The sequence below is a fragment of the Plodia interpunctella genome, unplaced genomic scaffold (genome assembly GCF_027563975.2).
Source record: "Plodia interpunctella isolate USDA-ARS_2022_Savannah unplaced genomic scaffold, ilPloInte3.2 Pint_32, whole genome shotgun sequence".
Taxonomy (NCBI): domain Eukaryota; kingdom Metazoa; phylum Arthropoda; class Insecta; order Lepidoptera; family Pyralidae; genus Plodia; species Plodia interpunctella.
The window spans coordinates 40,001-51,919 of record NW_026525652.1 but is presented as its reverse complement, the minus strand read 5'-3'; the positions used below and the strand labels follow the sequence as shown (position 1 = coordinate 51,919).

Below are 11,919 nucleotides of genomic sequence, written 5' to 3'. Positions count from 1 at the left end.
CTCCAGGGCCTTCCCAGCCTCGCTCAGCAAGACTAGAGGTCGCACTGCCGAAGCCGAGTCCAGGGGCCGGCTCCCCTTCGGAATAAGGCAGAGTCGGCCCTCTTTCCATGGTAACGGGAACTGCCCCTCCCGCAGACAGCGGTCGAGCAGTCCCCGAAACTCCTCCTCGAGATGCACGAGAATTAGCGCAAGCACTCTCCCGTGCACCCCGTCTGGACCCGGTGCCCTCTTCCTTGTTCGGAGGCGGTCGAGCACCACCCCCATTTCGGCATCGGTGACGGAAGGCGGATTAGCCTCCACCTCACCTTCCTCCACTTCGTCAGGCGGCTGTCGGGCCATCCTTGGAGGAGAAAACCCCCGCGGACTGCCGGGGAACAGGTCCCCGACAATATCTTCCAGCAGGGCCGGTTGGAGGGTCTCCGTTAATGGGGCTGCCTGTGGACGCAATTTGTCACGCGCCCATTTGTACGGCCGGCCCCACGGATCTCTTTCTATGCCCTCCACCAGCTCCTCGAAGGCTTCCTCCTTGGCCCGACTGATGGCCAGCTGCAGCTCCTTCCGTTTGTCGACATATACTGCATACAGCCGACCATCCCTCTCCTCGTCCCGGGTGTTGCGTCGCCTGTTTCGACTATAGGCCCTTCGGGCCGCATTGCAGGCAGTGCGGAGGGCGGCAATCTCCGCCGACCACCAATAGATCGCCCGCCTAGGGGGCGCTCGTCCTACGCTAGGCATGGCCGCTCGGCACACCGCTGTGAAAGTGGCGCCGAGACGGCTAGCCGCTTCGTCCACCCCCACTCTAGCTAAAGGCGGAAGACTCCATCGGCCGACGATGGCCGCCTCTTCCGCCAGCTCCCGGTCGAGTCGTGTGAGGGCCCAACGCGGGAACCGGCTGCGCACCCGGGGCGATGACACCGCCTGACTTTGGGGAGTGGCAGACACCTCGAACCGAATATACCAGTGATCCGAGAGTGTCTCCACTCCCACTTCGACCCTCCAATCCATCACTGTGCGTGCGGCGGCAGGGGTAGCGAACGTCAAGTCCACCATCGAGCCGCCCGTCCGCCGCACGCATGTGTAGGCCGACCCCCTATTTAGCAGAGTCAGCCCCGCAGCCAGCGCCCACTCTTCAACCTTTCGCCCCTTAGGTTCCGTGGCTGGGTTCCCCCACGCCGTTGATTTGGCGTTGAAGTCGCCAGCCACAATGACCTTTAGAGGCGCCAGCCGCCTTACCTCCGGCCCCAGAGCGTCCATAAACTGCTCCAGGTCCGGCAGATCCCGATTCGGAGAGAAGTAGACACCAATTATGGCGTACTCTCCCCGAACCGCCACGACAAAACCATTTCCTCTCCTCTTAGTCACGAGGGGAGGGGCGGCACCAGACCTAGCCACGATGGCCACGGAGCCATCCAGATCACCTGTCCAGTGGGACAGGGCGGGAATCGCGTACGGCTCCGAGACCACCGCGACATCCACATCCCACTCCGCCATGGATTGCAGGAAGAGATCCTGCGCCCTGGCACAGTGGTTGAGGTTGGCCTGGAGGAAGGCGACCCCCATCACTCCTCCATTTGGCCATCCGACGCCGCCTCTTGTCTATCCTCTCGCGGAGGAGGGGACGATCCCTTCCCTCTGGTTGACGGGGGATTGCATGACCTACCCCCCATCACATGGTCCGCCGGCTTGCCAGCGTCGCGGCAAACTGCGCAGCGGGGCTCCGCGGTGCAGGAAGAGGACAAATGCCCCGCCTCCCCACATCTGTAGCAGAGCCGACTACGGTCCGTCTGCGAGGGACACAGCGCTGCAGTGTGCCCCTTCCCCATGCACTTGTAACAGTGCATGGGGCGCGCCTCCAAGTGTCGGAGCTGCACGCGGCCCCAACCCACCCTGAGGCTACCCGCCTCGACCAGCTTTTTGGCTGCCGTTACCGGGCAGCGCATCAGGGCAGAGCCAGAGCCCCGCCAGTCCGAGCGGATTTCGCCTACCCAGACGTGATCCTCTGTGCAGCTCCCAGCTTGTGCAACCGCAGCTTTTATTCGCTGCACAGTAGCCGCATCGTTCAGACCCGTCATGCGGAAGTCCGCAGTTTTGACAGGTCTGGAGACATCCGCGACGCCAGCCAAGGCCACCTTCAAGGCCGAGGCAAGTGCGTCCGCCTTGCCTGAGCTAGAGGAGCCGGGGACCTCAATTAATCTCGCTCCAGTCGCACTCGGGCGAATCCGAAGCGAGCCAATGCCCAACTCCTCCAGGTTCACCTCTTGCTCGGCCTTGAGGAGGGCGGAACCGTATGTGGCCCCATTTTGCACTGCCTCCGGCTGTAACTTAAGAATTACAGCCGAGGAGCTAGGGGTCGACAGTTTCTTCGCCGCCCTCACTGGCGCCGCCTTGGGGGACTCCTTGGGCACAGACGTAGGCGCCCCCTTGGGCGCCACCGTAGGCTTGGGCACGGTTGAGGGGGCCCCCTTGGGTACCGCCTCGGGCTTGGGCTTGGACTTTTTGCCCTTTCCCTTCCCTTTGCTCCTCCTCCCAACCTCAACCCAGGGGAGCTCCGGGGGTCCGTCGACCAGAATTGCCGAGGTCGTCGGCCCATCCTCAACTCCAGGAAGCTTCGGGAATCCGTCCGGAGCTGCAGAGGTCGTCGGCCCCCGCTCCATCACCTCCTCGATAACTTCCCCACTACAGCCTTCCACTTCCGCCCGATCAGTCGGCAGCGCCGGACTTAAGCCGGAGGCCTCCGCAATGGCCGCTCTAGTAGCCCTCGCCACCTCCGAACTATCACCCGCCAGTGGGGGGCGGGTGGTCATCCGAGGGAGGCAAAACTTCAGCTCTGCTAGGCGGCCATCTATCATTTTCGCTATGGAAGCCTCCAGCCTCTCCATCAGCTCTTTCTCCGCAGGTGCACCTGACCGCTGTTCCGCAGCTCGCGCAGCCTGATTGGCCTCTCGGCGGGCCTCCTCAAACCCACTGCGGAGCGCAGCGACCTCTGCCCTCATGTTGGCCACCTCTCTTTGGAGACGACCGTTATCGGCTCTGAGACGTCGGACCTCATCCGACTCACTACGCGACACCAGGGTGTCCATTATATCCCTGATGTCCGTAGAGGCCCGCAAAATTTTTGCACTGTAGCCCCCTTTGAGGGAGGTGGTCTTTCTGACGAGGCTGGTTATAATTCCCAGCCTCTCCACCGCGGTGGCCATAAGTCCCTCAGCACCCAAGGCACTGAAGTCCCGTACCTCAATGGGCGCCACATCCGACCCTTCGTCCCCACTCGGGTGTTCTCCCCTCCGGAAGGCCCGAGTCCCCAGAGTGGCTGAGAACGAGGCCTCCACATCCTCCTCCCGGCTCCTTCGCGTTTCAGCCCGGGCTCCCGTCGTATTCGAGGCACCTCGAGCCTTCCCCCTTTTTGCCTTCGACAATGTTTCCGGCCGTGTCCACTCAACCTCCGTGTCCGAACCGGATCCGGACCCACTCGCTACCTCTGAGTAGAGGCGCTTGGTACCCAGCACCGATTCGGACAGCGAGGTGATGGAGCCCACACTTCCCAGCGGATTCCACAGCCTTCCTTGGACCGTTCCTTCCCCTTCCGATCCACCGCGACTTCCTTCATGTTCGGACCTGGACCGCTCCTTATCACTTCCGTCCTTCCCGCCCGAACTTTTCTCTCCCCCCACCAAACTCTTCCCCCCACGCTTTCCACTCCTTCCCTTTAGTTGGCCCTGAGAAGGGCCGTTTGATTGGCCCTGAGAAGGGCCGTTTGGGTGGCCCTGAGAAGGGCCGTTAGGGTGGCCCTGAGAAGGGCCCTTTTTCAGGAAACGCCCGGAGGCGTCCCGCAATTGAGTTCCGTTCATTTTAAGCGCAACGATTGCTCCTTCTTGCACAGTGCCAATTAGCCGTCGGCCTGCCACTCCGTTACGGTGGTCAGGACGCGACGTTGCCCAGGGGACGCGACGAGGACGCTAGCACTGTGGGGTGTCCCCCAACCTAACCTAACCTAACCTAACCTAACCTAACCTAACCTAACCTAACCTAACCTAACCTAACCTAACCTAACCTAACCTAACCTAACCTAACCTAACCTAACCTAACCTAACCTAACCTAACCTAACCTAACCTAACCTAACCTAACCTAACCTAACCTAACCTAACCTAACCTAACCTAACCTAACCTAACCTAACCTAACCTAACCTAACCTAACCTAACCTAACCTAACCTAACCTAACCTAACCTAACCTAACCTAACCTAACCTAACCTAACCTAACCTAACCTAACCTAACCTAACCTAACCTAACCTAACCTAACCTTTTTTTTTTTTTTTTTTTTTGTTTTCGCAGGGGAATGCATTTACGCACTGAGACGCACTGAGTGTGGGACTCCTGGGCAGCTAATCGGCCCAGACTACCCACTAAACCCCTGCGGATGCCATCGGCCGCTTTACAAAGAGGCGCCTCGGATCTAACTAGCACAAGGCGCCTCAGCGACTGGCCGGTCTCTTTCACCAGAGACCGGACTCTCCACTCTCAGGGGCCCTCCGACATCTGGAGGACCCCTGCCGCCGGGTGGGACCTCTGTCCCACCGATTCAGGGGGGGCGCCCGCAGGCGCGCCCCCAACCACCAAGGCGAGCCGCACGCCATCCAGTCCGTAAGCAGACCGGAGGCAGCGGCTCTCCGTCTTATTCGGCCGCAGAGGATAGGGACAGCGGCGCACCGTAATACCGGCAGTCCTCCTCCTCTGCGGCCCCACCGACCACCATGCCTGCGCCATGGCCGCGCCTCATTCGGCCGCAGAGGATAGGGACAGCGGCGCACCGTAATACCGGCAGTCCTCCTCCTCTGCGGCCCCACCGACCACCATGTTTGCGCCATGGCCGCGCCTGGTCGCGGAGGATAGGGAGAGCGGCGCACCGTAATACCAACCCCTCCTCTTCCCCCGCGACCCCTACCACGGCTGTAAGAGTAGAGGGCTTAGCCCCCTTCTCTCACAGCCACTGAGCCAATTGGCTCTCCAACCTGGGTTACCCGACATGGGTAACCCACCACCAGTTGCCAGGACATTTGCCAACGGCTAACAAGACCCCTAAACGGGGAGTTATTAACCGTTGCCCAGGGTGCACCAGCCCAATAACTTGTCAGCCGCCGCTATCACCGAATCAAAGATCAAGTGACAGAAGCAAACCTTCAAATCATCGAGCCAACGTGGAGGTTTCCTGACAGTAGCACCCCAACCTAACCTAACCTAACCTAACCTAACCTAACCTAACCTAACCTAACCTAACCTAACCTAACCTAACCTAACCTAACCTAACCTAACCTAACCTAACCTAACCTAACCTAACCTAACCTAACCTAACCTAACCTAACCTAACCTAACCTAACCTAACCTAACCTAACCTAACCTAACCTAACCTAACCTAACCTAACCTAACCTAACCTAACCTAACCTAACCTAACCTAACCTAACCTAACCTAACCTAACCTAACCTAACCTAACCTAACCTAACCTAACCTAACCTAACCTAACCTAACCTAACCTAACCTAACCTAACCTAACCTAACCTAACCTAACCTAACCTAACCTAACCTAACCTAACCTAACCTAACCTAACCTAACCTAACCTAACCTAACCTAACCTAACCTAACCTAACCTAACCTAACCTAACCTAACCTAACCATATACCTATTTGTTCCCCTACATCCCTGTGAATTTTCTCTTTAGTGCATCTCGTGTATCCTTCGATATAACAAGTGTTTTCAGTGCAGTTTTCTCCATAATTTCTCTTTAAAAAATTCATTTAGTTTCCGTGAACGCCATACTTAGGCGCTAACACCCAAATAATTCTCTAAAATTTTTTCTCGCTATCCCTTGATCGTCTTTCATTGTAGTTCTGCTCACTTACCTGTCTCCCTGCTCCCTGTGAAGTTTCGTTGCATTCCGTTGCAGTTTTCTTGCATTCTCACCTGTAACATAGTAAATTTTCATACAAATTTTATTAAAATCACACTTTTTCCTGTTTTTTCCAAGTTTTTCCTATCGGACCCTCGCTAGCTTGTTGCACCATCTTATCAGGCTAACGGAGGCGCATCTTTTGACGCCTCACACGTCTCGATAGGACCACCCGTTTTTGAAATCGTATTTTCACGATCTTCAAAAAGTCTACCTAAGCCCCTCAGGCACGTGTTCGACATATACCTATTTGTTCCCCTACATCCCTGTGAATTTTCTCTTTAGTGCATCTCGTGTATCCTTCGATATAACAAGTGTTTTCAGTGCAGTTTTCTCCATAATTTCTCTTTAAAAAATTCATTTAGTTTCCGTGAACGCCATACTTAGGCGCTAACACCCAAATAATTCTCTAAAATTTTTTCTCGCTATCCCTTGATCGTCTTTCATTGTAGTTCTGCTCACTTACCTGTCTCCCTGCTCCCTGTGAAGTTTCGTTGCATTCCGTTGCAGTTTTCTTGCATTCTCACCTGTAACATAGTAAATTTTCATACAAATTTTATTAAAATCACACTTTTTCCTGTTTTTTCCAAGTTTTTCCTATCGGACCCTCGCTAGCTTGTTGCACCATCTTATCAGGCTAACGGAGGCGCATCTTTTGACGCCTCACACGTCTCGATAGGACCACCCGTTTTTGAAATCGTATTTTCACGATCTTCAAAAAGTCTACCTAAGCCCCTCAGGCACGTGTTCGACATATACCTATTTGTTCCCCTACATCCCTGTGAATTTTCTCTTTAGTGCATCTCGTGTATCCTTCGATATAACAAGTGTTTTCAGTGCAGTTTTCTCCATAATTTCTCTTTAAAAAATTCATTTAGTTTCCGTGAACGCCATACTTAGGCGCTAACACCCAAATAATTCTCTAAAATTTTTTCTCGCTATCCCTTGATCGTCTTTCATTGTAGTTCTGCTCACTTACCTGTCTCCCTGCTCCCTGTGAAGTTTCGTTGCATTCCGTTGCAGTTTTCTTGCATTCTCACCTGTAACATAGTAAATTTTCATACAAATTTTATTAAAATCACACTTTTTCCTGTTTTTTCCAAGTTTTTCCTATCGGACCCTCGCTAGCTTGTTGCACCATCTTATCAGGCTAACGGAGGCGCATCTTTTGACGCCTCACACGTCTCGATAGGACCACCCGTTTTTGAAATCGTATTTTCACGATCTTCAAAAAGTCTACCTAAGCCCCTCAGGCACGTGTTCGACATATACCTATTTGTTCCCCTACATCCCTGTGAATTTTCTCTTTAGTGCATCTCGTGTATCCTTCGATATAACAAGTGTTTTCAGTGCAGTTTTCTCCATAATTTCTCTTTAAAAAATTCATTTAGTTTCCGTGAACGCCATACTTAGGCGCTAACACCCAAATAATTCTCTAAAATTTTTTCTCGCTATCCCTTGATCGTCTTTCATTGTAGTTCTGCTCACTTACCTGTCTCCCTGCTCCCTGTGAAGTTTCGTTGCATTCCGTTGCAGTTTTCTTGCATTCTCACCTGTAACATAGTAAATTTTCATACAAATTTTATTAAAATCACACTTTTTCCTGTTTTTTCCAAGTTTTTCCTATCGGACCCTCGCTAGCTTGTTGCACCATCTTATCAGGCTAACGGAGGCGCATCTTTTGACGCCTCACACGTCTCGATAGGACCACCCGTTTTTGAAATCGTATTTTCACGATCTTCAAAAAGTCTACCTAAGCCCCTCAGGCACGTGTTCGACATATACCTATTTGTTCCCCTACATCCCTGTGAATTTTCTCTTTAGTGCATCTCGTGTATCCTTCGATATAACAAGTGTTTTCAGTGCAGTTTTCTCCATAATTTCTCTTTAAAAAATTCATTTAGTTTCCGTGAACGCCATACTTAGGCGCTAACACCCAAATAATTCTCTAAAATTTTTTCTCGCTATCCCTTGATCGTCTTTCATTGTAGTTCTGCTCACTTACCTGTCTCCCTGCTCCCTGTGAAGTTTCGTTGCATTCCGTTGCAGTTTTCTTGCATTCTCACCTGTAACATAGTAAATTTTCATACAAATTTTATTAAAATCACACTTTTTCCTGTTTTTTCCAAGTTTTTCCTATCGGACCCTCGCTAGCTTGTTGCACCATCTTATCAGGCTAACGGAGGCGCATCTTTTGACGCCTCACACGTCTCGATAGGACCACCCGTTTTTGAAATCGTATTTTCACGATCTTCAAAAAGTCTACCTAAGCCCCTCAGGCACGTGTTCGACATATACCTATTTGTTCCCCTACATCCCTGTGAATTTTCTCTTTAGTGCATCTCGTGTATCCTTCGATATAACAAGTGTTTTCAGTGCAGTTTTCTCCATAATTTCTCTTTAAAAAATTCATTTGGTTTCACGTACTCTTGAACTCTCTCTTCAAAGTTCTTTTCAACTTTCCCTCACGGTACTTGTTCGCTATCGGTCTCGCGGTAATATTTAGCCTTAGATGGAGTTTACCACCCACTTAGGGCTGCACTCTCAAGCAACCCGACTCTGAGGAGAGTCCCTCTCGCCGCCGACCTCCGTCGCTACGGGCCTGGCACCCTCTACGGGAAAACGGCCCCGTTCAAGACGAACTTGGACAGGAGTGTAGACTGCGAGAAAGCGGAACCTCCCGAACACCACATGTCCCGCGACCGTGAACGACCGCGGGATTCGGCGCTGGGCTTCATTCCTGTTCGCTCGCCGCTACTGAGGAAATCCTAGTTAGTTTCTTTTCCTCCGCTTACTAATATGCTTAAATTCGGCGGGTGATCCTCCCTGATCTGAGGCCAACGATAAAATGAGAGGCAGACTCGATATCCGTCAGCGCTACGGCGGCGCGAACGAGCGAGCGCGCCGGCTGTGACGCCGACGCGGCGCGCTTCGAAGGCGACGTCGATACGCTCTTCGGACGTCGAGTCCGCCTACCTCCGCTTAGTGGTTGGTGGTGGTATATTGCGCGGCGCGGCGCGACCGAACACACTCTCCTCTGGCATCAATCACACCAACGAAGAGTCGCTTCGGCGCGCCGGCCGCCGCAAGGAGTGTTGTGTAGTACCCCACACACACACACACCACCCAACCAACCCGCGGCAAATATAATATTTTTGAACGGACCTGACACGTGTGTTTCACTACTCCAACCACCCAACACCCGCGCGCTCTACACGCGCGAGAGAGAGCAGCAGCAGCAGCAGCAGAAACAACAACAACGTCGGAACCGTCACGTGCGCGAAGTTAGCGCGCAGTGTGGCCTTTGTTTTTATGCAGCCGGCCCTCAGACAGGAGTGGTCCCGGATGTGTCTCCAGGGACCGCAATGTGCGTTCGAAATGTCGATGTTCAAATGTGTCCTGCAGTTCACACTATGACGCGCAGTTAACTGCGTTCTTCATCGACCCGCGAGCCAAGTGATCCACCGTCCAGGGTAGTGGTTTCTTTTGGTTGTGGTAAAAAAAAAAAAAAAAAATTATAACAATAATAATAATATCTTAGAATGGGCGCCGCGAAGCGCCCGCTCTAAACCGCGCATTCAATTTTCGGTGTCCGTGAGAGCGCGACGAGGCTTGCGGATTTTTACCCGTCGTCTCTCTGATATCTCTTCACGGCACACCCCGCACCGCACCCACCACTATAATATAAAAGTGGTGTTTGTGCGTGCGTCTCTATATATATCTATGGATTATTTTACGCATACACACGCGACACGCGTGCGCGCGCGCGTACGTATACACGTTAATGATCCTTCCGCAGGTTCCCCTACGGAAACCTTGTTACGACTTTTACTTCCTCTAAATGATCAAGTTTGGTCAACTTCCCAGCAACGCCGACGGCCGTGAAGCCACCGCGTGTCGGTCCGAAGACCTCACTAAATCATTCAATCGGTAGTAGCGACGGGCGGTGTGTACAAAGGGCAGGGACGTAATCAACGCGAGCTTATGACTCGCGCTTACTAGGAATTCCTCGTTTATGGGGGATAATTGCAAACCCCAATCCCCAGCACGAAGGAGTTTCAACGGGTTGCCCGGGCCTCTAGGCCAGGGAGAACATGCTGATTCCTTCAGTGTAGCGCGCGTGCGGCCCAGGACATCTAAGGGCATCACAGACCTGTTATTGCTCAATCTCGTGCGGCTCGAAGCCGCCGGTCCCTCTAAGAAGAATTTTAATACGCCGCCAGTGAGTTGCGCGACCGAAGCCGCGCACACCTAAATGGCGACGCCTATTTAGCAGGCTAGAGTCTCGTTCGTTACCGGAATTAACCAGACAAATCGCTCCACCAACTAAGAACGGCCATGCACCACCACCCACCGAATCAAGAAAGAGCTGTTAATCTGTCAATCCTTCCGGTGTCCGGGCCTGGTGAGATTTCCCGTGTTGAGTCAAATTAAGCCGCAGGCTCCACTCCTGGTGGTGCCCTTCCGTCAATTCCTTTAAGTTTCAGCTTTGCAACCATACTCCCCCCGGAGTCCAAAATCTTTGGTTTCCCGGAAGCTGCCCGCCGAGCCATTGTAGTAACGTCGGCGGATCGCTAGATGACATATTTACGGTTAGAACTAGGGCGGTATCTAATCGCCTTCGAACCTCTAACTTTCGTTCTTGATTGATGAAAACACCTTTGGCAAATGCTTTCGCTGATGTTCGTCTTGCGACGATCCAAGAATTTCACCTCTAACGTCGCAATACGAATGCCCCCAGTTATCCCTATTAATCATTACCTCGGAGTTCTGAAAACCAACAAAATAGAACCGAGATCATATTCTATTATTCCATGCACGAAATATTCAAGCAGCATTTTGAGCCCGCTTTGAGCACTCTAATTTGTTCAAAGTAAAATTGTCGGCCCACCTCGACACTCACTGAAGAGCATCGCGATAGGATTTTGATATTGAACCGGTGTTTTACCACCGATTCACCGACGATATGCTCCGCAAACGTGTCAGTATCACCGCGGATGCGGTGCACCGACAGCGCGGCGCACAAATGCAACTACGAGCTTTTTAACCGCAACAATTTTAGTATACGCTATTGGAGCTGGAATTACCGCGGCTGCTGGCACCAGACTTGCCCTCCAATTGTTCCTCGTTAAAATATTTAAAGTGTACTCATTCCGATTACGAGGCCTCGTAAGAGTCCCGTATCGTTATTTTTCGTCACTACCTCCCCGTGCCGGGAGTGGGTAATTTGCGCGCCTGCTGCCTTCCTTGGATGTGGTAGCCGTTTCTCAGGCTCCCTCTCCGGAATCGAACCCTGATTCCCCGTTACCCGTGACAACCATGGTAGTCGCAGAAACTACCATCGAAAGTTGATAAGGCAGACATTTGAAAGATGCGTCGCCGGTACTGGACCATGCGATCGGCAAAAGTTATCCAGATTCATCAAAATTAACGACTTCGAGCGCGAGTCCGCACCCACCGTCGATTGGTTTTGATCTAATAAAAGCACTCATCCCATCACTGGTCAGAGTTCTGATTGCATGTATTAGCTCTAGAATTACCACAGTTATCCAAGTAACTGAGTAAGATCTAAGGAACCAAAACTGATATATTGAGCCATTCGCGGTATCGCCTTAATACGGCTTGCACTGAGACATGCATGGCTTAATCTTTGAGACAAGCATATAACTACTGGCAGGATCAACCAGGGAGCTAACAAAAAGCGCGCGAGCGCGCTCTCTAGTCAGCGTGTGTGTTGTGTGTGAACACGACACAGTGAAACGCCGCGTCTCGTCCGAAGACCGGACGAGAGCGGCGCGTGCCATCTTCCTACTCTACTCATTCTCCTCCGTTATAGGGAAAGAGAGCGAAGCGAGAGAGCACTGTGGAGTTTTTGTGTTTATTTTATAAACACGGGTCGAGAGAGACCTCAACCGAAAGTTCGCTAATAGACGCGACGCTTTGTAAACATCGTTACGTTTTTCACATATAGTGA

General features: G+C 52.5%; 1 protein-coding gene and 2 non-coding genes across 3 annotated transcripts; all 3 read right to left on the bottom strand.

The window, feature by feature from the left end:
• Nucleotides 1-1,559: 1,559 nt before the first annotated feature.
• LOC128682707 (uncharacterized) lies at nt 1,560-3,848 on the bottom strand. Its single transcript, XM_053767556.2, has one exon. The coding sequence runs from the start codon at nt 3,846-3,848 to the stop codon at nt 1,560-1,562; it is 2,289 nt and encodes a 762-aa protein (XP_053623531.2).
• A 5,416-nt stretch (nt 3,849-9,264) lies between these two features.
• Nucleotides 9,265-9,421, bottom strand: LOC128682722 (5.8S ribosomal RNA). The gene has a single exon (XR_008406190.1). It is a non-coding gene; the product is annotated as a 5.8S ribosomal RNA (ribosomal RNA).
• A 306-nt stretch (nt 9,422-9,727) lies between these two features.
• On the bottom strand, nt 9,728-11,635 carry LOC128682712 (small subunit ribosomal RNA). Its single transcript, XR_008406180.1, has one exon. It is a non-coding gene; the product is annotated as a small subunit ribosomal RNA (ribosomal RNA).
• Nucleotides 11,636-11,919: the final 284 nt, after the last annotated feature.